This window comes from Branchiostoma lanceolatum, chromosome 7, assembly GCF_035083965.1.
Source record: "Branchiostoma lanceolatum isolate klBraLanc5 chromosome 7, klBraLanc5.hap2, whole genome shotgun sequence".
In the NCBI taxonomy this organism is placed as follows: Eukaryota; Metazoa; Chordata; class Leptocardii; order Amphioxiformes; family Branchiostomatidae; genus Branchiostoma; species Branchiostoma lanceolatum.
Window position 1 is genome coordinate 7,515,176 of NC_089728.1, and position 26,638 is coordinate 7,541,813.

The window sequence follows — 26,638 nt, forward strand, 5'->3', positions numbered from 1 at the left end:
ATTGATGTAACGTTAACAGTTAATATTACTAAGGCTAACGTTACCTGTGTTCCCTTTTCACATTGGGATGCACTGTGAGGATGATTTTCGTTTTATCTTGTGCAGCAGCGACACTTGCCGGGATTGACTAGATTTGCAGATTTTGCCTTTGGCATGAATTGCGTATCGCAAGGAGGTTTTATATAAAACCTCCTTGCGTATCCAAACATGCGAACAAAAACAATACATCAATCGTGAGAGGTAAAGGTCGGAGTGCAGAGACTGATCGGAGTAGGGAGATTTGGGCGTGTTCTTTGCAGGTCGTGCTTTGTTTCGTTTACTGCTGAATAGGCATACTTTTACGGGGTGAACCGGAGGTCGAGCCTGGGAGGTCAGTCGACAGGTAACGGTGGGCGTCTGGGTGGGCGTAAAGACTAAAGGTAATTAGTATGTAACTACACTGTACACATATACTCAAAGGTTGCTGTTTTTGCTTTATGTACGGTTGCTTGACGTTTGTTCAAGGCATGCACAGAAAGTGAACGGTTGCTCTGAATTTTAACGTTTAACTTTAACCAAGGATATTAACCTCCTCCTTCCGGGCCCGTTTGTACGAGACTAACGTTTAAGCATTATAGACATTATACTACAATGAAGTAACTGCATTTGTAGCGACAGGTCAATTGACATACTTGTGGTCCCATCACGATCGTAACACGGTGGTATATAACTTTAATGTCAGTAATTGATTAACTCTAAAGTATAATCAATCAAGTAACGTGTAATAGATGAAGAAATCAGGATCAAGGGCCCGACGTCCGGTCAACGTCCTCTCGGGCATACTTAGTATATAGGGCGGCAAAAACTGGTCTTTTGAAGTCTCTATTAAAGGACTCTAAGTCTAAGGGGTTTCTGGAAAAGGTAGACTGGGCTAGCCGGAGTGGGCTACGTTAGAAGGCTTCCCTTTCTGGGCCCAAGGCTAATCATGGGGCTTTGGCCTGTAATGAAAATTCCTTGAGGAAAACACTCAGGTCGGTGACAATCCCAGCAGTGAGTGGGCTGGAGGAATGTGCTAGTACCACAACAACCTGTTCATGCTGTACTGGGTCACTCATCCAGCACATAAATAAATTTTCCCACGAAGACAATTTTGTGCAACAGTTGAATGATTCCTGTAGCTGATTGTTGCACTGAGATTGTTGTCTTCTCCATGATTTTCTGTTTACCAATTGTATAAGTTTGGGTTATTTACTTACTTACTTTACTTGGGCCTATCGCCCATCCTTATTATTTACATTTCATTTTATTTTATTTTATTTTATTCATCAATATGTGAGTGGAATCCAAATAGAATAGTGTATCTTATGTGACACTAATGGAAATCTCAATAAAACAAACAAGCATTAAATCATTCTTTTTTTACATGTTGCTGATTACTCCAGTCTTCATTATTCAAATTCCATAATGAGATTTTATATGTACCTGATTGAAAAGCCCCTTTAGATATCTGTCACCCCAGGTCTCCAACTAATTTATCTTTCTGCAGGTGCTGTATTAACAATCGACCATGTCTGTGGTGACCAGGCTGTGCAAGGGTGCAGGACTGCTGAAGTGGAGCAGGCCACTCATCAGCAGGGTGGGGACCCGGGGTGTGGGGAACACTTCTACAGCTCAGCAAGCAGAGTAGGTGTTGTACTCCTTATAGAATAATATTCTTGCAAGTAGATACTCCGGTTTTCATCTGCTCTCCCTGTCAAGATGTTGTTTGCATGGATTGATTCATTGAGCATGCCATTGAATAATAGTCTTCAACTTACATGTACATTGTATTTGCCAATCAATGTAAATCTTTAAGCTACATATCATGTATGATATCAGAGATTGGCTGACAATAGTATCATTTTGTGTTGCACCTGCACCTTGGTGACCTACTTTCTCAGGGCCTGTTCAGACTGTGTTCAGACTTTGCCCCTTGAGCAAAAAAAAGATGGCAGCAAACAAACAGGTGTTTGTCGAGATGGATTGTTCTTTTGGAAAGATCGTTCTTTTGGAAAGATCTCTTACCTCCTTGAAATACTTGGAATTTTTGTTAACTTTTTTTCATTAGTGTGATTTTTTTGCTCAGAATTCTCATTTTCTGTCTATAAAGTTTCCTTTGCTGCTAAAACTTTGCACCCAGGCAAAGCCAACCTTCCTTCCCATCCTGGGCAGCAACTTTGGACCCAGCCCAAGACAACTCTCCCATCTTACCTATCTTCATTTACACCACCTGTCACTCTACAATTTTCAAATAACTGCGGACACACACCAAGGCAAACAAACAAACATACAGACCAAAAACAATAGCTCCAAGGAGATTTAATGGTTGAGCTCCAATAGTCCTAACATTTTTAACTTTCGTCTTTAGCGAGGACATCTTGAGAAATGCTCAGAAGCAGAACCAGCAAACCAGGATTGACCTGGCGACCTCCTACCGGGCCATGGAGTACTACAACCTGCACATGGGCGTGTGCAACCACCTGACAGCCCTGTGTCCAGCTGCCAGTGGGGAGGGAACGGTCATGTTACTGGTGCCACATGGAACACACTGGAGCCAGGTTAGCACTTTTATTACACCCACATCTTGTACATATCATTATCATACAATTGTACATGTAACCCATTGTCTAAAGGATTGACATCTTGGACTGAAGACCATTAGCCTGACGAATCGCGCTCCTAGTGTCCGGCCGGTTTCCGTGACCGCCTTTAACCCTTGGGTGGGGGTCAGTAACCTCCGGCTGAGAGCTTGTGTAAATACAGGCTAGAAGACCATGAGTCAACAAGAGCCTGACACAATTGGCAGAACATCATTGTGACGTTTTAGCTCTAAATGGTTAACCCTAATGACCTGACATAAATGTGTGGCTGTAGCCATGAGTCATCAATCCATTCTCCACTTGTAATCACTTCCTACCTGTCTACAACATTGGACCAGAGCCAAACCAGACTTCTGTTTCTCCAAGTATCCTATTACACCATTTCCGCCTTACATCCTGGCAGGCTGCCCCTCTACAAATGAATCACATAAGTGTGGACACACATCAAGACAAACAAACAAATTAACGCACCAACTGTGCAATACCTCCGTTTTGGGGGGGGGGGTAATAAATAATTACATGTTAAGATAGAATAATGTAATTAGGTAAAGCTGTCGACCCTCAGACTGAGGACGAAGCATGACACCTTTTTGTTAGGTAGTAGTGCAATGCAACTTCGCTATGGATCGCCTGTAGATAACAAGTCCAAGTAAAAGGATTTTTGGATTAGGGAAAGCTTTGATTTATGAAATTTTTTTTGTTGTCTTCACAGGTGACAGCCAGCTGCCTTCTTGGCCTGAATGAGAAGGGGGAGGTTTTGGAAGGGGGAGGCAAACCTGAGCAAAGCGCTGCTGAGATTCACATGGCTGTCTATGATGCCAGAGACGACATCAAATCTGTCATGCATACCCACGCTCCTTACTTAACGGCTCTGGGTAAGGCCAACAACTCTCATACAGCTATGCAGAGCCTTGCAGCCTGTACAATAAACCTTGGAAAGGCTGAGGTTTACACTTTTGTGGGCGTGGCATCTAACCAGCTTTCAAACAATCAGGGAATTGCCTTTTTCCAAAGAAAACATTTAAGCAATGCTCTCTGAGTGTAATAGAGGCCACACCCACGGCGCACATGTATTACACGTCCACAAAAGTGAAAACCTCAGCCCGATTTATCAGAAACTCCGCAAAGTATATAGTATAGGCCGCGGATGAGGCTCTGTGTAGGAGAATGTCAACTCTTGGCTCTGACATATACATAACAACATGGTATATCTTCTGTGACCTCCATTTCTACACGAGAGACAAGTGCAAAAAAATGAATCTTGTGTGCCATTTTGCATATATATATATACACATGTATATCATATCTCAGATGTTGTTCACACGATGTGGATGATGTTTCCTCCAGGAGCACTGAAAGACTGCACCCTCCGTATGATACACCAGGACTCCATGCGCTTTTACAACAACGTTGCGTATGACACGGAGTACGACGGGTTTGCTACCACGGGAGAGGAGGGACCACGCATAGCCTCCAAGCTGGGGGACAAAATCGCCCTCATACTGGGGAACCATGGCGTCCTGACTGTGGGAGAAACCGTGGCTGTGGCATTCGACCATATGTATTACATGGAGAGGGTGGCCATGTATCAGGTGACTTTGCAACACAATTGTACTACACCATATTGTATAAGATAAATTGATTAGCCTAATGGAATGTTATCTTTTAATGTACCAGTGGATGCCATACTTTGTACCTTGTACAATTGTTGTGCAATCAAGTTATTAGTGTTCTAAGGAGAATGCCTAACGGTACTTTATGTGCCAGTATCTCCTATTACCTCCAAGAGGGAAATTCACCTCCGACAAGGTATTGTTTTTTAGTTGTGTTCGTGTGTTTACACCTATAACTCAAGATTCTATTGATGGATTGGTATGAATTTTGGTATGTGGGTAGTTAATGAGGTCCCAAAGAAACAGGGCAATTTTTGGCTTCCTAGCGGTATCTTCAAGTAATGCAGCATTACAGACCAACACCCTCTTCTTGAAAGTTATATGGCATAGTACATTGATTGATTAAGGGAAGAAGAGAAGGGGAGGATCACTAAGAGAAGGGGAGGATCACTAAAATCTGTGATGGCTAGGGGTAAGAATTTGACAAATACTCAATATTTCACAGTGAGCTTCAATTATTATTTTTTTTAAGTGATCAATAGCTTCCCTGTCTTGTCTTGACATGATTTTACCCCTTGTCCAGCTATATCCAGTAAATGTACAACAAAGGTTCATGGCTTGCCCCTCTCCTTGCCGCAGATGCTGGCCATGCAGACAGGTGGCGAGCTGCAGGAGATCCAGCCACAGGTGGCAGCCAGGTGGAGCCTGATGCAGGAGGGGCAGCCGTTCATCCTCCCCTACGCCGAGACACACCTCCGAGGCTTCAAAAACTTATATGCAAAAAAATGCCCTGAAATTCTGCAGTAGAGATCAGAGCATAGTTGTTAGCTTAGCTTTAACAAGTCTATATGCTTGTTGCCCACAGTCAGCCGCCTCTAGGATGTGTATTGTGGTATGTGTACTGCAGGGAATGCTGGGATGGTTGCATGACCTCCACTGTTGATAGTAATGCAGTCAAACCTGCCCAAGAAGACCACACAGGGGACTAATGAAATCTGGTCTATGTTGACAGGTGGTCCCTATAGGCAGGATTCTTAATGCTTGTTTAAATTTGAAAAATTGTCTAAGATGGTCACATTGGCCAGGTGGTCCTTATTTAGAGGTGGTCACTTGTACAGGTTTGACTAGACTGTACTACTTAAAAGCTCCTTGGGAATATGCATTATTTTGCAATGGAAAAGGCATCATTCAAGGGTCAGATTTCTATATCAGATGTGTGATAGTCAAGAGTGGCTGCAAATACAATTGAGCTGCTGTACTCAGAAATATGTGTAATACTAAGATTTAGGCAATAGTTGTTAGCAAATACACGAGATATTTCCCTCCCTTGAATGACGATGTCTTTTCTATTTTCATTCATTGTGAGGTGGGGTGAAATCTATTGCAAGGACTTTACAATGTTACATGTTTCTGTTGCTTGATTACTGCTGATGATATAATCCTGGTACGGTTGGTAAGAATATAATATGTTGTTTTGGTCAGACTAAAAAGTCTTATGTCAGGCAGAATAGACTCTTCCATCGGCCTGTTTACAACGGATCATACTAAGTTACAAGTTTCTACCAATTATTTGGTTACTTTTAACAATACTATCATGGGACAGGGTGTCAAGATATAGATTTATGGTAAAGATGTGTTAAATGAAGAATGTTAGAAAAAAATAAAGTGCTTTAAAAGTGGTGAGCAATTTGGTTGCTTGTCATCAGTCAACGCCGATATTCCTATTTCCTGCGCGGCCATCTCAGTGCCATCATGAGTGCGGCATGGCCTTTTAATCCATCGACATTCTACTTTTTTGGAAATAAGTAAAGTTTTCAGTTGGGGCGCATGTTCAAAAGTGGCGGAATAACACACCAGTCGTGTAGTTGACTACAGACGTCAACATCGGAAGATATCGGAGCATTCACGACTGCGCCAGGTACTGTAGAGAAAGAGGAAATGTTCACGGAGATTTAATTTCGCGGTAGGGAGAAAATGGGGTGTTTGCGACGGTCCGCGGTTCAATCATGAGAGCTAGACTAGAGTAATTCAAGAAAATTGCTTGCGACCATAAAACCACCGCGAACATTTCCCTTTCACAGTATTTCCTCTCCTGAAGCTGTGGTACGAAAGATGTGACGAGAGCTTCAGATTATCAAAGTATTGCGTCCACTTCCCACAAACCAATGACGGTCGGTCCTATGATGTCTTAAAAATTGGATCAATCCGCGGGCTTTATGAATGCGAGCATTGCTGCGTATTGTTTCCCGATTGCATGAAAATAAATGTTAGACTCTTAGAGAGACAAAAGGATAAAGAAGCTTTGGAGATTTATGATACCTATTGATGTCTGCTATCTCATGATCTATAATCTTTGTCCTGACAAGGTTTGCATGTTACTGGTACTTGTCCGAGTGACACTGTCTGCAACAGAGCCGTCTTCTTCTTGTGATCTGACATCCGTGAAAAAATTTTCTACGCTCCATCATATTTTTCTACACAGACCAAAAGATACAATAAATGATTATCCAAAAAATATATAATATAAGGGCAACTCTCGTAACTCCACAGGGTACCTAAGGGACTGCCACATCTAAAAAGAAGACGGATTTGTCGAGGCCTTTTCTTGAAGACTTGAAAACCTGGATATCTGACATATGCATACATATGGGATTACTGATGCTGCATTAAGAATTTAAGAGATTCTATTTGATTGATTTATTTATTTATTTGGCTGTTAAAAAGTAGGGCAAGGGCCAGGGCTAGCCGAAGGCTATTACAAAGAGATCTCACCGTTACGCCTGATTAACGCCGTTTAGCCTGGAGCCAAGACTTGTTATCTTTGGTCCGCTACCCGTGTTCGGAGGGGCCCGTTGGCGACGTTGGGAGCGGACCAAAGGTAAACAAGGCGGGACTCCAGGCTAGGCTTAAAAGGTTGCAGTGGGCCAAGGTCATGATGACAGAGTTGACACTGACGGTATGTCAAGTTTGATACATCCATTTGAAAAGACCAGTTTTCTGTCCCGTCAAAGTCCCTCCCAAAGTTTCTGTCCTTTTGATTCTAGAAATGGACTATTGTCCTTAGCTAAACATGACACAGGTCAATACCTAAACTTTTAACCTTTTAACCTAGGAACGATCCATTTTCAGGGGATCAGGTCGATGACCATCATTCTAATGCTAGAGTAGAGATAAGTATAGAACATTGAATATTCAATGTTTTCAAGTTGGTAGGCTATCGTGTGATCGATGCCCTGTCAGTTTTGCTATGTGGGTAATACTAATAGCCAACGGGGCAGTCCTGTCTAGGGGGACTGGTCGTAACCGGATCGCGCCGGCTGCGTGAAATCAGTGTGGCGACTTTGCCAGGTCCAGTTACATTACAGTATACTACATGGTATATCTAGACTGATGGTGACCATGCTGACCAGGAGTGTTGGACTGCTAACCCGCTGCCGACCCCTCGTCACCAGGGTGGGGAATCGGGGCCAGGGGAGCACTTCTACAGCGCAGCAAACAGAGTACGGTTTGTTTAACCTAATAGGAGATCGGTTACAACTTAACTAGCTAACGTTACGTATCAATAAGAGCGCAAGCATTATTGAGAGAACATTTGCAACAGTATTGATCTTTTGCAACAGTGTGGATTTTGTTCTACACTCCATGATGAATTTATTTCTTTGCATTTGTCGTAACATTTTTATGACGGGAAGACTTATGGTGGCCCATAGGGTCCACTAGTAATCAGACAACTAACGTTACTAATTTAGTAGTTGACACAGTTGACCAAATCGATTGTCAGGGCTGGTATGCCTCTTACCAACCTCCTTGCTCTTACAAAGTCATATTCTACTTTGAACTTTGCTGTTATTGACATACACTTGCAACTAAATAGGGATAGTTGTTTGGGCGGCGCCCGTACATGTGTAGGTGAACCATAGGACAAGTTTGTCCCCAACAAACTGTCTTCGATTTGCCTTGGCGTTCTTTAAATATGGGCTAACGTTACAGTTGAAACGTCGAATGACTTGAATGTTTGCTCATATAACGTTACAGGCTTCTTTACAGGCAAAAGTTTTCATATTTCCTGTCAGGCGGGCATCTTAACATGATTTACTATTTCGTCTTTAGCGAGGACATCTTGAGAAATGCTCAGAAGCAGAACCAGCAAACCAGGATTGACTTGGCGACCTCCTACCGGGCCATGGAGTACTACAACCTGCACATGGGCGTGTGCAACCACCTGACAGCCCTGTGTCCAGCTGCCAATGGGGAGGGAACGGTCATGTTACTGGTGCCACATGGAACACACTGGAGCCAGGTCATGCCACCTTTGCCATGGTGGTTTTGATATGTTTGTGTGTGTGTGTGTGTGTGTCTGTGTGTCAGTTTGTGAACATAACTCTACCACGGCACGAAATCTGGTATTTAAGCATACTTAAATGCAGCGTAAACGTGACGTTTATTCACTATTTCCGCAACTTAACGACCCCTGTACGTCTGCTTAAATTTTGCATATAAGGTGCCCTTTCCGGAAGTACGTTCAGGTACGTTTCTGCACTTCTTCACGTGTATTTACGTGACTTTTTGACGCGTAAAGGCGTCGTTAAGGACGATTTTTCCGTACGTTCCAACACGGAAAGTGTAAGTTTCTTGAGACCTTTCCGTACTCTTTCGTCCATCTTTATCACCCATTTCCGTCACGATTCTCCCTACGTTTATGTGCCGTTCACACAGCTTGAAAGGTTACCTAAAGCTATACCTTTCCTTGGTATTTCCGTGACCTTTTTATGACCTTAGCGTGCTACAAACGTGGTATCTGCAAGGCGTAAAGGAGTCGTTATGGACAATCTTTCGTACGTTCAGGTACGTTTCTGCACTTCTTCACGTGTATTTACGCGACTATTCGACGCGTAAAGGCGTCGTTAAGGACAATTTTTCCGTCTGTTACAAGACGGAAAGTGTAAGCTTCTTGAGACCTTTCCGTACCCTTTCGTCCATCTTTATCACCCATTTCCGTCACGATTCTCCCTACGTTTATCTGCCGTTCACACAGCTTGAAAGGTTACCTAAAGCTATATCTTTCCTTGGTATTTCCATGACCTTTTTACGACCTTAGCGTGCTACAAACGTGGTATCTGCAAGGCGTAAAGGCGTCGTTATGGACAATCTTTCCGTAACTTTACGGAAGATCCAACACGGAAAGTGTAAGTTTCTTGAGACATTTCCGTAATCTTTCGTCCATCTTTACAATCTATTTCTGTCACGATTTCCCTACGTTTATGTGCCGTTCACGCAGCCTAAGGACTACTGTACCTAAAGCTATACCTTTCCTGGTGTTTTCCGTAGCCTTTTTATGAGCTTAACGTGCTAAAAACACGAGTTTAACGTACTAAAAACACGAGCTTAACGTACTAAAACGTAGACTTTACAATAAGTTTCCTTTTCATTACACAGAATCTAATTTAATCCTTTACGACGACTTAACTTGCTACGGATAGCTTAAACATTCCGAAACCTTACATAGACAGGTAAATATGAATATGAAGGGCAACAGGGCCGATAAAAGTTTAAGACAATTTATTTCAAAGATGACAATACTGCACAAAAACATGTTACGCCATTACAGCGAGACCCCTCCCCATCTTTACAAATATACACATACAAAATGGAATAGATGATTTCTTACATATGGAGCTATTCCTTACCCCACCTATTGACTATTACAAATAATCCAAGTTCCAACCCTAGCTAACTATTACATCGACACCGAAACGTAACCCCTAACACTAACTTTTCTTCCCTCCCGTATCTTATTTGCCTGGATGCCAGACCCCCAAACTCTAAAATATCTTTCGTGACGATAGATATTTCAGAGGTTGGGGGTCTGGCATTCAGGCTAGTATCTTATTAGCCTCTACCAGGCTCCGTGGATCGCTAGGAAAATAGTAGAAGTTGGCCAAATAGAGTGAATAGTAATAATACAATCATTTTGTGTTGAATAACACTTACTAGGTACTTGCGGTTTCGTCATCAGTCGTTATATTCTAACTTGTACTTGACGCGGTCAACGAGGGATCAATCTCACAGTCTCGGTAAATTCTCCCTTCACCATTTTGCGCCATTTCCAAGTCCACGATTCCGGTCCCAGTGTTGGGCGAGTCGCCAGGAATAGTTCCTATCTAGACAGGTTCCGATTTCACTCACGCCGTTGTTTAACCGTTGTCTCCACTGGTACCGGGTGGATTAGGAGACACAACAAAGTAATGATTTCCCCGTCCCGAATCGCGTGCCCGCATGCCCCGTTAACGTTCAGCATCTCCATCCTACTCCGGATCCGTTTCACCAAAATCTCCTTGGTTTCACCTAGGAAGTATAATCCTATGAAACCGCCTTGGTTTCACCAAATTGTACAGACTGATGTCCTTGTCCCAGCTTTACATTTTTCCGTCCGGGTTCCGGGTGGTAAGAACAACGTCGTTGCCATAACTTGTGGGTTGAAACGACTGAGTTCAAATTTCCTTCATGAGCTGTCTTCGCTGTAAAAAATCTCTGTCTCTGGGATATACGGTTAGTTTGAAAAAGCCACCCTTGCCTGTCATTGGGTAATGCCCTGTCACATGGCATTCCGCTAGTAAATATGGAGATGTTTCATTACCATCTCAACGAACCGCCCCAGCTTGTTTACGACTTCACACTGTATAAATTTGCAGTTGAAAAGCAGACGTCCTTGCGTTACCCTTTTGCCCCGAACACAACAACTGATGTGAGCGACTATAGAAAATACTGTTAGCGGCGATCTTTCTAGTAGTTACTTATAGATTATAAAAAGGAAAACTGCGTGAGAATACGCGTTATTCAATGATCTTTGATACAAAACAAGGAACAACAAGAGTTCCACGACCTCATATCTCCATGAACAATTCTATTCATACAAATGACTTACACATTTGCATAATATATGCTTGGTCATAAACACCTTTATCTAACTTACACATGTTGCAATATTGACAGTCCTATAATTTTCCAATCAGATGAATTATGGTGTTTTTGCGTAAATTATGCAAATTAGGAATTTATTTGCATAATTGGTATCTGTTGATGATCCACTTTCCATAAACTACATATGATTCATGTATTTGAGTCTGATAATGGAAAACACTGCAAATATAGATTTTCCTCATTAGCTATGCAAATTAAGTCCTGATTAGCATAATTTGCACTTCATTGTGTATATATCTATCTAAGCTACCAGCATACTAAATATCATGGAAATCCGTTGTTCCTTTGTTCAGTTATTCTCCTTAGAAGATTTTCACAAAAACTCCCCTGCAGTTCCAGAGGAAGCTGCTAGGGGGCCCAAACCTACACCACTTCTTTATTACATCACAAGCTATCTGCCACCCAGAAATCAAGACCACAGCACGTCCAGGTCAAAAGATACAAAAATTGAAGTTCTGCTGCAGTACCAAGGTCACATACTAGGGGGTCCAAAATCGACCCTGAATTTCGGCTTCCCAACACCTGCCCACATACCAAATATCATTGTAATCCATCAAGAGGTTCTTGAGTTATGCTGACTGGAGTGGCGCGGAAACACAAACAGACACACAGACACACCCAAAACTATATCTCCATTTTTCATGGAGATAAAAATACACAAATCTGCCAAAACGTGCCGGCGCCGGCGGCGCTGTCTCGATCCGCGGACTGGGCGAATGTTATGCGGTGGCCAAAGACAGTATGCCCGCCGACCTATAGATTAGCAATCCGGGGGAGTTGTTAGCTCAATGTTCCACGTTGTTTTCTAAAACCGAGAGCACCGTAAACCCAGCCTAAAGGTAACGGAAGAATATCGGAAAGGTAGAAATAACGGCGAGGATAAACTCTCGCTTTCCGACAGCTTTTCTCTACCTAAACATAAGAGTGGGTTATGTAAACTGAGCCTATATGTAACGGAAGGATATCGGAAAGGTAGAAATAACTGCGAGGATAAACGCTCGATTTCCGACGTCTTTTCTCTACCTTACATAAAAGGGGGGAGGTCTCCCCCCTTCTATGTAAACCGATCCTATATGTAACCTCTCTAGCAAGCTGAAAGTGAGGCTTTTCCTCTCGACGGTTGAAGCAGTCCATGGTTGTGAGGCGTGGACAATCACTTCCAAGCTAGAAAAGCAGCTGGATGGATGCTACACGAGGCTCCTGAGATCAGCACTAAACATCCACTGGTCACAACACATTACCAACAAGGACCTGTATGCTGGACTACCAAAACTGTCTGACAAGATCAGGACAAGGAGGTTAAAGTTCGCTGGACACTGCCTCAGAAGCAAAGAAGAAGTGGCTGACCTGGTTCTCTGGACTCCCAGGCATGGGAAAATGAGGCTTGGAAGACCCGCAGCAACATACATTGACACCCTGAAGAAAGACACTGGCCTTGAAGTTGATAGTCTGCTCCAAGCGATGAGGGATAGAACCACATGGACTGCCATCACGACTCGAGACCGTCCAGTCTCGACATAAGCAAGTAAGCAAGTAAGCATATGTAACGGAAGGATATCGGAAAGGTAAAAATAACTGCGAGGGAAAACGCTCGCTTTTCGACAGCTTTTCTCTACCTTAACATAAAAGGGGGGAGGTCTCCCCCTTCTATGTAAACCGATCCTATATGTAACGGAAGGATATCGGAAAGGTAGAAATAACTGCAAGGGAAAACGCCCGCTTTCCGACAGCTTTTCTCTACCTAAACATAAAAGGGGGGAGGTCTCCCCCCCTTCTATGTAAACCGATCCTATATGAATGAATGAATGAATGATTTATTGCACAACAATTGCATCAGTGACAATGTATGGCAAATTACAGACAACATAGGTAACACTTAACAATCTACATGTAGTTCTATACATGTATAAGAATATACTACTTACTATAATACTATATCTAGTGTGATCTATGGCCATTGCAACATGGAACTAATACAGACTAAGGGTTGTTTTTCTAGGCTAATTGTAATCTAAGGAAATTTCTAATAACTATAACGCTACATCAAATGCAATCTACTTTAATTACAACGTGGAGCTATATCTGAATTACAGACATTGTGTTGCGTGTTTCTAGTCTAATTTGCGACTTTAAATTTGTCAATTCTCATTCAGGAATGGTACAGTTTCGTTTTTGCATAGCGTGGTAGATATATTGGCCTAGGTGGATAGATATGGAATCTGGACATGACATAAGTACATTAAATGTATCGCTATCTGTGTAAGGTAGGGTAATATTTGACTTACATGTAATTGATTGCATAAGCACTTGTCTTTCAGCATTATATGTAGGACATGTAACGGAAGGATATCGGAGAGGTAAAAATAACTGCGAGGGAAAACGCTCGCTTTTCGACAGCTTTTCTCTACCTAAACATAAAAGGGGGAGGTCCCCCCTTTCTATGTAAACCGATCCCATATATAACGGAAGGATATCGGAAAGGTAAAAATAACGGCGAGGATAAACGCTCGCTTTCTGACAGCTTTTACCGAAACAGAAGAGTGGGTTATTTTAACTGAGCCTATATGTAACGGAAGGATATCGGAAAGGTAGAAATAGCTGCGTGGGAAAACGCCCGCTTTCCGACAGCTTTTCTCTACCTTAACATAAAAGGGGGGAGGTCTCCCCCCTTCTATGTAAACCGATCCTATATGTAACGGAAGGATATCGGAAAGGTAGAAATAACTGCAAGGGAAAACGCCCGCTTTCCGACAGCTTTTCTCTACCTAAACATAAAAGGGGGGGGAGGTCTCCCCCCTTCTATGTAAACCGATCCTATATGTAACGGAAGGATATCGGAAAGGTAGAAATAACTGCAAGGGAAAACGCCCGCTTTCCGACAGCTTTTCTCTACCTAAACATGAAAGGGGGGAGGTCTCCCCCCTTTTATGTAAACCGATCCTATATGTAACGGAAGGATATCGGAAATGTAGAAATAACTGCGAGGGAAAACGCTCGCTTTTCGACAGCTTTTCTCTACCTAAACATAAAAGGGGGGAGGTCTCCCCCATTCTATGTAAACCGATCCTATATGTAACGGAAGGATATCGGAAAGGTAGAAATAGCTGCGTGGGAAAACGCCCGCTTTCCGACAGCTTTTCTCTACCTAAACATAGAAGGGGGGAGGTCTCCCCCCTTCTATGTAAACCGATCCTATATATAACGGAAGGATATCAGAGAGGTAGAAATAACTGCGTTTGAAAACGCTCGCTTTCCGACAGCTTTTCTCTACCTAAACATAAAAGGGGGGAGGTCTCCCCCCTTCTATGTAAACCGATACGTAACGGAAGGATATCGGAGAGGTAGAAATAAATAAGAGGGAAACCGCCCGCTTTCCGACAGCTTTTCCCTACCTTAACATAAGAGGGGGTTATGTAAACCGAGCCTAATGGTAACGGAAGTATAGCGGAAAGGTAGAAATAATTGCGAGGGAAAACGCTCGCTTTTCGACAGCTTTTCTCTACCTTAACATAAAAGGGGGGAGGTCTCCCCCCTTCTATGTAAACCGATCCTATATGTAACGGAAGGATATCGGAAAGGTAGAAATAACTGCGAGGGAAAACGCCCGCTTTCCGACAGCTTTTCTTTACCTAAACATAAAAGGGGGGAGATACTTTAGAATATCACTGTTGTTTTTTGTAAGCTGTAGCATAAACACGGATAAAAGAAGATCAACTCCGACGAAGATAGGTATGGACTATATGTCTAATTTTGCTACAAAGTAGACGGGTCTGTACAATGTGCGTGCACATGGTGCGTTGTTTAAAAAGAGACTGTAACAGAAATGACGATCGGTGTTTACTGCAAATGGGTGTATCTAAAGATCGAAGACCGTTTCGGGTATATCAGCTATTCTCCAAGATTTTAAAAATCGAGACACTATTAGTCCCGAGGAGAGAATATAACTGCTTGGAGAATATATCGGTTACTGATGTAATATAATGTTTCATCTATACGATGTATATAAGGATGCTTAAAGTCCATGGAAAGATAAAGTATGTATTTAATTCATATTAACGAACGCGAAAAGGTTGCGGAAAGCTCAAATCTTACTTTCAGCGGCATTTACGGCCCCGTAAACCCTGCTGAAATGTTTCCCGACCTTTAATTCTTGTTTCCGTCATTCGGAAAGTTTGCTTAAATATTCGATTTCGTGCCGTGTACAACTGAAGTAGAAGTCATAGATTGAGCTTTGTTATGTGTGGTATATTGCAATTGGTAGGTGTTGGCAAAATGAAGAAATAATTGGATTATGGTCCACTAGGGGCTTTTCATGGTACTGCAGTCTAACTTACAGTTTTGATATCTATATTACAAGTGTTTAGGACAGACTATGGTCATAATTTTTTCAGGTAGAGAAGTGAATAAAGTATGGGCCCCTGGCAGCTTTTTTGGAACTGCAGGGGAAATTTCATAAGTAAATAATTAAAGAAGGGGTTGATATATCATCATGACTTTTGGTATGTCAATAGCTTCAGTAATGATTGACATAACTTGCAAATTATGCAAATTGAAAGCTAATTTGCATAATCTGTGAGGAAATGCTATAAGTCTGCTGCTTCCCATGATAGGACTTTCAAACATGACAGACTGATATGTTCGATCCACTCACACCAGAATGGACAACTACTCTTTTTGCTTTCTTGTTAATTGTAGAGTGAGGAAATAGGTGTAAATTGTCATTCCCAAGGGAACCCAGAACCTTTAGATTCTAAGTGAATGACCCTTACCACAAGGTCACCTTGCCACCTTGACTTATGGGTAATATATCTTCACAGGTGACAGCCAGCGGCCTGCTAGGCCTGAATGAGAAGGGTGAGGTTGTGGAAGGAACTGGCAGAGCAGAGACCAGTGCTGCTGAGATTCACATGGCTGTGTATGATGCCAGAGAGGATGTCAAGTCTGTCATGCATACCCACTCTCCTTATGCAACAGCTCTGGGTAAGAGACATTTAAAGCTCTTACAGGCAGTAAAATGGGTTTATTTTGTTTTAGGAGGTGACATTTCACAGTAAAGGTAGTTTCATGCCATTCAGGAGACACTCTCAAACCATACTGTCAATCATACAAAGAAGCTTCAAATGTATGCCTTGAATTAAAAGAATATTGGAAAATAGATACTAATGATATAAATCTTCCAAATTGATTGTTTGATATTCTGTGGTCTGTGTGTTGAGTCATTTGCTCAACCTTCCTGACCACTTAGATTTAGATTTCATAATAAAAATTAAGGCAACTTTTTATTGCCCAACTTTTTTCTTCGCACACTCGCATCAGTGTTGGGGTGACCAGAAAATGTCATCTATATATTAATTAGTATGGCCTATCAATGTAGCAATATACTGGGGTGTATTGACATAGTCATGTATCCTTTGCTGATTATCAGAAAACATAATATTTGTTACTTTATCTTAAGAAAGGGGCTTCATTATGAGTGAGCCTGTTGTATTACTGTCAATGCCTATAAGTTTTTGGTGATATAATTTCAAGGAAAGGAGAAAAAGGAGTGTTCGTGGTAGTTTTAAGTTTGCGTTAGTGTTATAGTCACATATTGTGTACAGTAATGGACCGCGAAAACCGTGAATATAAAATCACAGTGAAAATTTGAAGATTACAGTAATACCTGGTGAAACTATCCAATACATTTCCAGGAACGTTGAAGGACTGCACCTTCCGAATGATTCAGCAGGAGTCTGTGCGCTTCTACAACAACATCGCGTACGACACGGAGTACGACGGGTTCGCCACGTCGGGAGAGGAGGGACCGCGCCTTGCCTCCAAGCTGGGAGACAAGACAGCCCTGATGATGTGCAACCACGGCGTGCTGACTGTGGGACAGACGGTCGCACTGGCGTTTGACTACATGTACTATCTGGAGAGGGGTGCCATGTATCAGGTACTGTAAAAGGCTTTAAGTTTGCAGGGATTTAATTTGCCTTGATTTCGCTTAGGGAGAAAATGGGGTATAATTTACGGCAGTTGTACATTGTAAGTTTGCGGTTGAAGCAATGGGGTAGACAGGCAGAAAACAGAACAAACAGTTTCGTGGTGGTCTGAATATTGGAAACATAAAACCTCTGTGAAAATTTCCTCTTTTACAGTAATCTTGTTACTTTTTTGGCAATGCCTCAGGAGCAAAGGCTTTTTTGTTTCCTTTAAAACAAGTTCTTTAATAGGGTGGTGTAGTATATTCATGTTTAGAATAACTGAAAATCAACACAAGAATTATTAAGGTCATGTATATAATAATGTTGTTGCATTTTCATTATTTTGGCAACCACTCAGGGGCATTTTTTTGTTTTCTTTGGAAAGGTTCTCCAAAGAGCTTAGCATATTCTAATGTTTAGAATAACTGTGGAGTTTATGATACATTTCCTGTTTTCTTTAGATATCAGAGCGGCATGATATAGTCAGGTACAAGATAACTAAAAACTGAGTGTTGGTGGGTCTGACTTATAACATCATTTTGTGATAGAATTGATGATTGTTCCCCACTGTAGATGATGGCCATGCAGACTGACCGGGAGCTGAGGGAGATACAGCCACATGTAGTGACCAAGTGGGTGGAGGAGGCTCTCGAGTACATCGTTCCCTATGCAGAGTTACACCTGCAGAGCTTCAAAGACATAATGGCCAAGAAGTCCCCAGAAACTCTACAGTAAGTCTGTTTGGATTTTGAAACCGTCTTGGCATAATGCCTCATCTCTACATTCTACAAAAAATGTTTTAACTAAGACTTAAAAGTCTTGTTTTTATTCTGACTACTTGCAATTTACAGCTAATCTATGATTACTGTCTATACTTAATGATATGTGTTCAGTTTGACAACACACACAGTATTCATTTGAAAGCTGTAAGAATATAAAACAGACCTTCAAATCTATTATGTGCATTCAAATAAAGACTCAGATACATGTGTAGTTCTAAATTGATATTGCGACCTTCAAAGCTGTCACAATATATGATGCAGACATCATGATTGGCACCTGTTGCTAAGTGATAAGATTATGAGTTAAATCCTGATATTGAATATATTCTATTGACTTTGGTTTAATTTGTAATTAGATGTTAGATGACCTTCTGGTTTTTGTAACCCATTGTAAGGTACGATGTGGCCTTTGTGCATAATTGTACAGAAAATATATCACTCAACATTAAATTGTCTGTTATACAGACATTTTAAACAACTTTGTAACCAAGTGAGAATGGGAGAATAATAATAATAATGTGTTGATAATGTGATATGTGCATTGGTGTAAAATTAGCAATAAACTGGTCTGTTGGTTATATTACTGTAGGTAATGGTTATATCACTATGGGGACTTATTATGGGTGAATGTGGTTCAAGGAGGCATACACAAGATTGTACTCTGGAATGACAACAAAATGATTCACATGACACATGTAGACCTTGGTGAGAAAATCTTTAATACAAATATCATATAACGTTAAAAAGAATGCTTTTATTGATATGGGAATATTATATAACTAATCCATGCTTTAATGCACCTACTTCTACTCTCCAAGCAGAGGTTGGTGAAGAAGATTGTAACCTTTGTATTATATGACCCGTTCTCTGTGGGCATTTTCCACCAACCTCTGCTTGGAGAGTACCTACTTCAGCCTCATTGAATGAATCATAAGTTTGTAGAAAAATATGTTCCTCATATAGAAAAAGGGGCTGCAGTTTTCAACCTAAGGAAGCTCAACCGGTGGTCAATACATTAAAAAAATGAAGATGATACATTGAATATTATATGATACCATATTGTTATATAATTGCACTTTCTATATGCTATTGTAAAAAAGCTTTATACAGTTGATACAACCTCATTCTGCACATTGACTGAGGATTTTTGAATCACATGGGAAATGTTACAACTCAGCAGAAGAGTCGGCATGCACCACTATGTAACCAGTCCATGCTATTCAATCCCTATAAAATAACCTCTAAGTCTCTTGGATTGGTATTACAGAGTATCTGAACAATCACAATCCTTTTACGGATATGGTTTCTTTTACTCACCCTTTCTAAGTATACAGAGCACATATTATTATTACAAGCCCATACATGCCAATAAGGGACAGCTTTTTATCCTACAGGTATGACTCTATGGTGTATTATACACAGATAAGAAAACCTCTTTTGTCTAAATCTTTTTACTGTAGTCTATGGTGCAGTTGTTCCAGACACCTGGATCCTTATTACAAATGCAAAGTTACTGGCACATGTATCCCTGTTGTTCCCTTCACTGTTGTGCTTTCTATATCTAATAGTAATTTAAATGAACACTCTAATAAGACTCAATCTAGTCTTGATGGTACCAGCCGAAACATTTGAATATAATACACATGTATGAGTATATACAGACTGGATGCTCATTCCACTTTGAAAACCTTGAATGCACTCCCCGTTTCGTAGTCATAGCTGGAAAGGAAAGAAAAAAAAAATTTTATGCAATACTATGGATAAAGGGATGCACCACATGTATCGTCACATGTACTGATAGCAATAACACCATGATCGTCCAATACACGGGACAAATTTCAGTCAGCAGATACAATTTAAATTCTACCTATCTCGAAGTTCAGCATTCTATGGTGCCGCCAGGGCCTCGTACGTACCCAGAACCTTTAAATTCTAAGTGAACAACCCTAACCGAAAGACCACCTTGTCACCTTGTCTTCTCTAACGTTACACATCCGTTTAATATTGGGGAAGAAAGACACAAGTTTTTTGTCACATAAGTTTACACATACCTTTCTGTTGTGACACCATTCTGACTGCTTCCCCGGTAGGACGTCCTGCCCTTCCCTGCCCAGACATCCACATAACCAGCCGCGTAGTCCTGCAACACCCCAGCGTGTATTGCAGCTCGACAGATACTAGAATTCTGGAGTGGAGGCAAACGGATGAAGAATATCATGATAAGTCCCGAGCCAACCCCTTGTCACAATTTGAGGTCATTAACTTCGCTGGGCAGACCAGCTGTCTGTGGACTATCTCACACTACTTTCAAGAAGGGCGTGTCGGCCTTTGATGCTGTAGTACCTGAAAAAGCTGCTAGGGGGCCCAAAATCGCCATGTTTCTTTGGGACCTCATTAACTACCCGCATACATTATGTATTACGAAGGGAATACATTAGTAGTTAAGATGTATTTCATTTTTTGTATTGCCTTGTTCAGTTGTGCACCACTTCCACAACAGGAACACCGGGTTTTGTTCAGTATAACCTTAGACTCAGACTAAGATACCAAAATTCATACAAATCCATAAAAAAGATTTTGAGTTTAAGGCGCAAACACACAAACAAAAACAATACCCTCGTCTGAGGTAAACCTCATTTCCAGAGGTAAAAAAAACGACATTTCTTCCGATTCATTTCAAGACAAAGGAAGTGTACTGAAAATATGAGTCAGCTTTTTAATAGTCAGCTTTGCAAACATCAACTGCACTCACATCAGTGTACGTGCCTGTACCATATACACGGGCGTACTGGTAGGAGGCACAAGCTGGCGGGCAGTAGAACCTAGGGCAGTGAATCGGTCTTCCCCGGTATGGGCAGTACTGGTCAACTGTTGTCCGGCAGTCCGCCTGCATGACTGGAGGGAGAATAGTTTCACAACGAGGTTAGTATTCACCATGAGATCATAGAAATTGTCTAGCTGAACAGGCCGTCAATTATGATTTCTGGGACAGGTCTAAAACACCTGTCCCGAAAAAAAGTGCCAAGGAAACTTTGAAAATGAATGTGATACGGACAGAATCACCAGTTGAAAAAGGAAGTCATACCTCCAACTCTGCTGATCATGAATGCCCTTGCCGGCGTCAAGGTCCTGAGAAGGCAGAGTGTGGTAGGCTCAAATTAGCATTGTTGTTGAAATAGTACAATTAAAAACAATGTCTACCATCATCACGTACGATTTTTCATAACATGAGCCAGGCAAACAACAAGACAACCGAGCCAAGCAGCCAAACCATACTTCCAATTCTCCAAGTATCCTAGTAAACCACTTTCGCCTTACATGCTGCCACCATACAATACTCACACCACTGCGGACTCACGCCAAGACAAACAAACAAACACGGAGGTATACTAAACAACATTTGGACAGTATACACTGTATGATAGAAATCGTTAACTGTATGGTAAAGACGCACTGCGATATTATAGACGTACCCGATTGAAGTAATTCCAGACCGGTAGGAGCCTGTGAAGAATGGGATCTCGTCCTTCTTGGTGACGTCCACCAGCCCCCCTGAGTTGGTGACAGCTCCGTAGTGCACCCCGGCCTGACAGATGCTGGATCTCTGTACATGTAAAGAACAGGTGTCATCATTTTGCTGTGGACACGATCTTTACAAGCGACGGAACGTCAAGATCAGCAAAGGCATGGTGTTATTAGATAAAACATGATTTTATCCAATCAAATCTGTATCGACACAACAAAGGAACAGCGACTTTCACGATAAGGTCTTCCACAACTATATATACAAACAAATGGATACAAATGAATTAAGACACGTACAAGTATATCAAATAAATTGACATGTTGAATTCAACGTATCGTTCGCCGTGACTACTCGACATCCCGTTTTCGACATCAGTTTTCGTCTGTACTGCGAGTCCGATGAATATAGGACAACTTTGTCAAAAACAATCGCCAGACCTTCCGATAGACCCAAGTTGACATTAAGACATATTCGTTGACGTGCAAAGTTCTGGCACCTACCGCGTCATACCACAGCGTGCCGATCACCTGGTCACCGATGTAGCCACAGTTGGCGGGACAGCGGAATCTGACGGAACAAAAAGGACAGTTGGTCTTCCTGAAACTCCGTCCTAACTGTGAGTGTACTTTTATGTTTGTTATTGTTAAGTCAGGCGCTGGCAAAATATGTTGTACAACTTGAGTGCAGCGTCGCTTTATCCTCATCTTTCTGCTATTTTGATTTTTTTTAAACTGTGAGTGTGACAGCATTACATTTATAAGAAAGGAAGTCCTCCTCCCGTGGACAGCAAATATTGTAGCCTTACCTGATGCACGGCTCATCCCTGCATTCAGATATTTTAGTCCTACAGGTGGCTTTCCGCACTGAAAAAGAAAAATACTTTATACATTCTTGTCTTTAACGTACAGGGCTATACTGTTATGACAGGACATTTGGTTCTTAAGTTGGTAAAAAAAAGACAAAACTGATGTACACCAAGCATGATAATGTAGGCAAATGGAAACGAAATCCAGCTGAAGACAGGACGTTGTCTGGTCAAATGACCTCTAATTTCGTGTCTCTTTATGAAAACTGGAAAACTTTGATGACGCGCACATTTCATCATTTGACCATTGGTAAGCGCCAGACCCCTGTGCTCAAATACGTCCGACGACCGTCGTACAATCGTTAACTGATGGCATTCTTGTGATAGTCGCACAACTACGAACGTCAGCTGTCTTGTCACCGAACAGGCTGTCTTATATTCTTGTCGGTGGTTGGTTCTTTCACAGCCTAATTGAAAAGTCTACGACATTACAATCTACGGCGACCGACGACGAATGTGACCGCGCCGTTGATTGATTAAACAGCTTGAATTCTACTCGCAAACAGTCGAATCGCACAAACCGAAGTATTCCTGGCTCGACACCTCCTTCATCTCCGGCTCGGTGGACAGCTTGGTGCGGGGTGTGACGTAATTGCTTCTTCGGTATGACGTTTCCGCCACCTCGTTGTCCCTGTTCCTGTTCCTGTTGCTGTCCCTGTTTCTGTCCCTGTCTTGGTTCCTGCTCCTGGGATCTGATCCTTGATTCTGGGCATATACTGAGTCTGTGGAGAAGAGGGATTGCGAATCAAAATAAAGTGCTCGGACAACAGGGCACTTTGGCCCGTGAAAAACCATTACGTGAATCAAACGATCATTCAGATGCGCTATGACTGTTCCCAATCTAACGATTCAGATGTTATTTGTTTAACCAGGCTATTCAAGATCCTTAACGATGTTAACGTTACTTGAAAGGAAGGTTCATGCTAAGTGAAAGGAAGGTGTTTTAGGAAGTAAGGTATCGCTTAGTAACTTAGTTACCCCATCGTAAGGTGTTAAAGAAAACAGGGACCCCTTCGGTTTGGCCATCATCTTTTTAGACGAGCGTGCAGAAGTCGGCGGGGTTCAATACAGCCCCTTTACACCAATTGCGGCCTATTTGGACCGAGTGGTTTGAAAAAGTCGACATTAATGGTTTCTATGCGATCAGATGAAGACATGATGCAATGAAAACTTTGGAGGACAGACTGACATACATGTGTCATGAATGAGGTTATCAGGACATCGAATGAAAAAAAATTGGCGGACAATGCCCACAACAGCATTGTTGACAACGATTTGGTGATTTTCTGTCCATTCAGACGCATGTTATACTGATGTTTGCATATTTATAAAGAACAATGCTGTGCGCTACTTGACGCGTAAATGTGGCATTAGAACCAGTTAACGTTTAATTACCGCCATGCCTGCTCGTTGAACTGCAACAGTAACGTTATTGTAGTCAAATTGTCGTCCGTAGCTGTAACACTAACATTACAAACGTGTCTACAGAAGCGGTACGGGCACACGACAAACAAGCAGACAAACATACAGACTCAGGAATAATGCCTCGCCACTTTGCACTATATTGTCGAAATGGTACTCGCATGAATGGCATGTACATGTACCGTGGGGCACACAACACTCCGCGTTCCCGGGCCGCTCCACGTCTGAAACATCTATTCAGTACACTTTCTGGTACCGTTACACGTTGAAATGGAAAAAAATAAGGGCCTTTGTTTTATATTCAATTATTCAAGATGACAAAACGAAAACCTACCTTTTTGCCAGCAAATTCTACATTTTCATTGTCACATAATTTTGAATTGAAGAGGATGACTGCACACTTTTAATTAAGCCAAATGTTGTTAGGCGCTTGCGCAAAAACCTTATTGATCTTACAGCAAGCTTCAGAGAGCAGTTTGATTTGTGAGATCAGGTCACACATATAGTTAGACAATAAAGCTATTGGGGTTAACGTTACATACGACGTAAAAAGGTACAAACGGTAATATTTCTCTCTTAGTTGAGTGTTTTCACATGTATTTAGTAAGAGAAGAAATGCGGTGAGGAGAAGGCTAGCAGGGTGAGCCAGTCAATGGATGGGTGGATGGAATCAAAGCGCTTCGGAGAAAACATTACCATCTCCCTCCTCTTCCGTACGGCCTTCGGACACCTGACCCACAGGTACCCTTCTGTCGTTCGCAGCTGCCTCGGTAGGCTGCGCTGTTGTGGGTTTAGCTGTCGTCAGGGGAGCGATAGTCGTGGTAGGTTCGGGGACTGTTGTTGTTGGCTCGGGAGTTGTCGTAGTTGTTGTGGTAGTTGGTTCAGGAGTTGTCGTTGTTGTTGTTGTAGGTTCTGGAGTTGTAGTTGTTGTAGTAGTAGTAGTAGGTTCTGGGGTTGTAGTTGTTGTGGTTGTAGTTGGCACAGGAGTCGTTGTCGTTTGAGTGTCTTGGCCCCTGGTATTGCGATCGTAGCTGTTTTCGCCATTGTACGTCTCGATTGTGTTGAACTCTTCCTCATCTTCAGGGTCCATCACGATCCCATACTCCTCCAGAGTGCCTTGCACTTTGCGTGGAAGTGGCGGGTCAGGGGGAAAGGAACGGGAAGGGTTGCGTGAGGGGCGTACTACTACACACGTTAAAACACTACAAACTGAGTTACAAAACTACTGGGGTTCTATCTATACAACAGCCGACGGATCAACTAATACATACACCGTTTAACACAGGAGTATCTGACTACACATTGGCAAAGAACAGCAGTGTGTTTGTCCTGGAAGGAAGTGACGTCAGAAAGGGTAGTCAGAGTCATACAAGGTCGCTATTGAAAACGCAGGACAAAGAAAATATTAGGCTCGCCCCGAAGGCGCCGCCAAAAATTACAGGAATTCCATAACTTTGGCCTTTTTTATTTGTCATGTCACCAAATCTGTGATATCCAATTGCTTATCTGGAAATAAGTTGAACTAAGAAAAAGCGGCATTAAGTTTATTTCATCTATTATGATATATCTATACGCAACGCGAACATGTGCCACATGACTTACTTGTGCATAGATTGTTGGCACAGCGCCCGCCGTACTTCGGTGGGCACTGGCTGCAGGGCCGCCCTCGCTTGTAGGGGGCGTATCCAATCCAGTTTCCCCTGCAAAAGATTTCGCATGACATTTAAAGGAGGTAGTATAAACATCGCTGCACGGAACACCGATGCAAAACTACTGGTTGGTCCTCGGTGAATACTAGTACATTGAAAGCGTTTGCACGTGCATTGCGCTACTGGGAGAGATACACAAATATTTGATATCTCCATCTTCAATAGTAGTGATAAACAAAAATTGATTTAACACTTTTAGTTTGTAGTTCCCTAGGCCCTGGATGTGTGGCAGAGACTTATTGGCATATATTCATGGTTATCAAGGTCTGATGTGGACCCCATGATGGTATGACTCGAGTGTTGGATAAGTTGACACCAATCTTTGCGATATATCTGAATGAGGTAGAGATCTACATACAAAATTTGATCTTTTTAGGACACTTCATGCGCCCCTTACGGTTGAAAGGGCGGAGGATGATGACGACGATGATAATGAAACGATTAAAGGGACTTAGATGGTGGCAAGTATTTTTTTTGTTATCTAATCAAAGAACGTCTCCAAACCCATTCGTTTTGCTATCGTTGACAGACTAATAGAAGTTAATAAGGCAAAAGAAAAACTTGAACAAAGTTCACGACACCAATGTCACACATGTGCCTGCAAACCTTTTCTTGGAGTTGATGTTGACATGTACATCTGGCTTCGATATCCATCCTTCTCTAACCTTTGCACTCTTAACTTTCCGATATACAAGCACAAATTAGGTTCACAGGGCACGCCGCACGCGTAGGGTGCAAACGCTTAGTCCTTCAACTGTCACGGTTAGCGTATCAAATCACAGTCTCCACCGCTAATTCCTGTCTCATAAAAGCTCGCTGCCATTTGAAGCGGTCAATGCCATATTAGCACGCTCCATCAATCCAATACCATGATGTTTCGTGGCAACCAGAGCTGCATGGTGTACATTCGCTTTTCGCTAAATTTTCAAACAATTTTTTACGATACTGTCGTACATGTTTAATTAAAATGTTGTTTTTTATACGTTATACTTGTTTGCCGCAACACCCCCATCAGCGATGATATGGCATCGGTTGTTTCAAATGGCATCGCCACCGCCAAGACTTGACTATGGTACATTTGACTGCAGACCGGCTTGCTGGGGTGTCGTCACGCACTGCCGTCACTAGCAAGATATCTTCCGTATAGATCCACCAT

The 26,638-nt window shown here is 42.1% G+C and overlaps 3 protein-coding genes across 10 annotated transcripts in view; 2 read left to right on the top strand and 1 right to left on the bottom strand.

Moving 5' to 3' along the window:
* The first annotated feature begins 84 nt into the window (after positions 1-84).
* LOC136438954 (putative aldolase class 2 protein PA3430) lies at positions 85-5,941 on the top strand. Of its 4 annotated transcripts, none has more exons than XM_066434011.1 (6): positions 85-419; positions 1,526-1,662; positions 2,387-2,576; positions 3,331-3,493; positions 3,966-4,210; positions 4,871-5,941. In XM_066434011.1, exons 2-6 carry the CDS (start codon positions 1,547-1,549, stop codon positions 5,036-5,038), a joined length of 882 nt encoding a protein of 293 aa, XP_066290108.1. In that variant the 5' UTR covers positions 85-419; positions 1,526-1,546; the 3' UTR covers positions 5,039-5,941. The 4 variants fall into 4 exon arrangements, with proteins under 4 accessions (XP_066290108.1, XP_066290109.1, XP_066290110.1 ...); XM_066434012.1 differs by having other exon boundaries at positions 85-382; XM_066434013.1 differs by having other exon boundaries at positions 85-370.
* Positions 5,942-7,361: 1,420 nt separating this feature from the next.
* Positions 7,362-18,538, top strand: LOC136438957 (putative aldolase class 2 protein CC_1201). The gene is made up of 5 exons (XM_066434020.1): positions 7,362-7,731; positions 8,342-8,531; positions 16,030-16,192; positions 16,903-17,147; positions 17,752-18,538. Exons 1-5 carry the CDS (start codon positions 7,622-7,624, stop codon positions 17,911-17,913), a joined length of 870 nt encoding a protein of 289 aa, XP_066290117.1. The 5' UTR covers positions 7,362-7,621; the 3' UTR covers positions 17,914-18,538.
* Positions 18,539-18,658: 120 nt separating this feature from the next.
* LOC136438956 (cysteine-rich secretory protein LCCL domain-containing 2-like) overlaps positions 18,659-26,638 on the bottom strand; it is a 38,274-nt gene continuing 30,294 nt past the window's right edge. For 4 of the 5 annotated variants that reach the window (XM_066434017.1, XM_066434016.1, XM_066434015.1 and 1 more), the window contains exons 5-14: positions 25,376-25,473; positions 24,470-24,895; positions 22,873-23,073; positions 22,292-22,349; positions 21,987-22,053; positions 21,434-21,564; positions 21,046-21,089; positions 20,713-20,855; positions 20,012-20,145; positions 18,659-19,679 (exon numbers count right to left, since the gene is read on the bottom strand). In XM_066434017.1, the coding sequence (XP_066290114.1) occupies positions 19,631-19,679; positions 20,012-20,145; positions 20,713-20,855; positions 21,046-21,089; positions 21,434-21,564; positions 21,987-22,053; positions 22,292-22,349; positions 22,873-23,073; positions 24,470-24,895; positions 25,376-25,473 (1,351 nt within the window). In that variant the 3' untranslated portion in view covers positions 18,659-19,630. The remainder of the gene's footprint in view (positions 19,680-20,011; positions 20,146-20,712; positions 20,856-21,045; positions 21,090-21,433; positions 21,565-21,986; positions 22,054-22,291; positions 22,350-22,872; positions 23,074-24,469; positions 24,896-25,375; positions 25,474-26,638) is intronic. The other variant, XM_066434019.1, reaches the window with a different exon arrangement.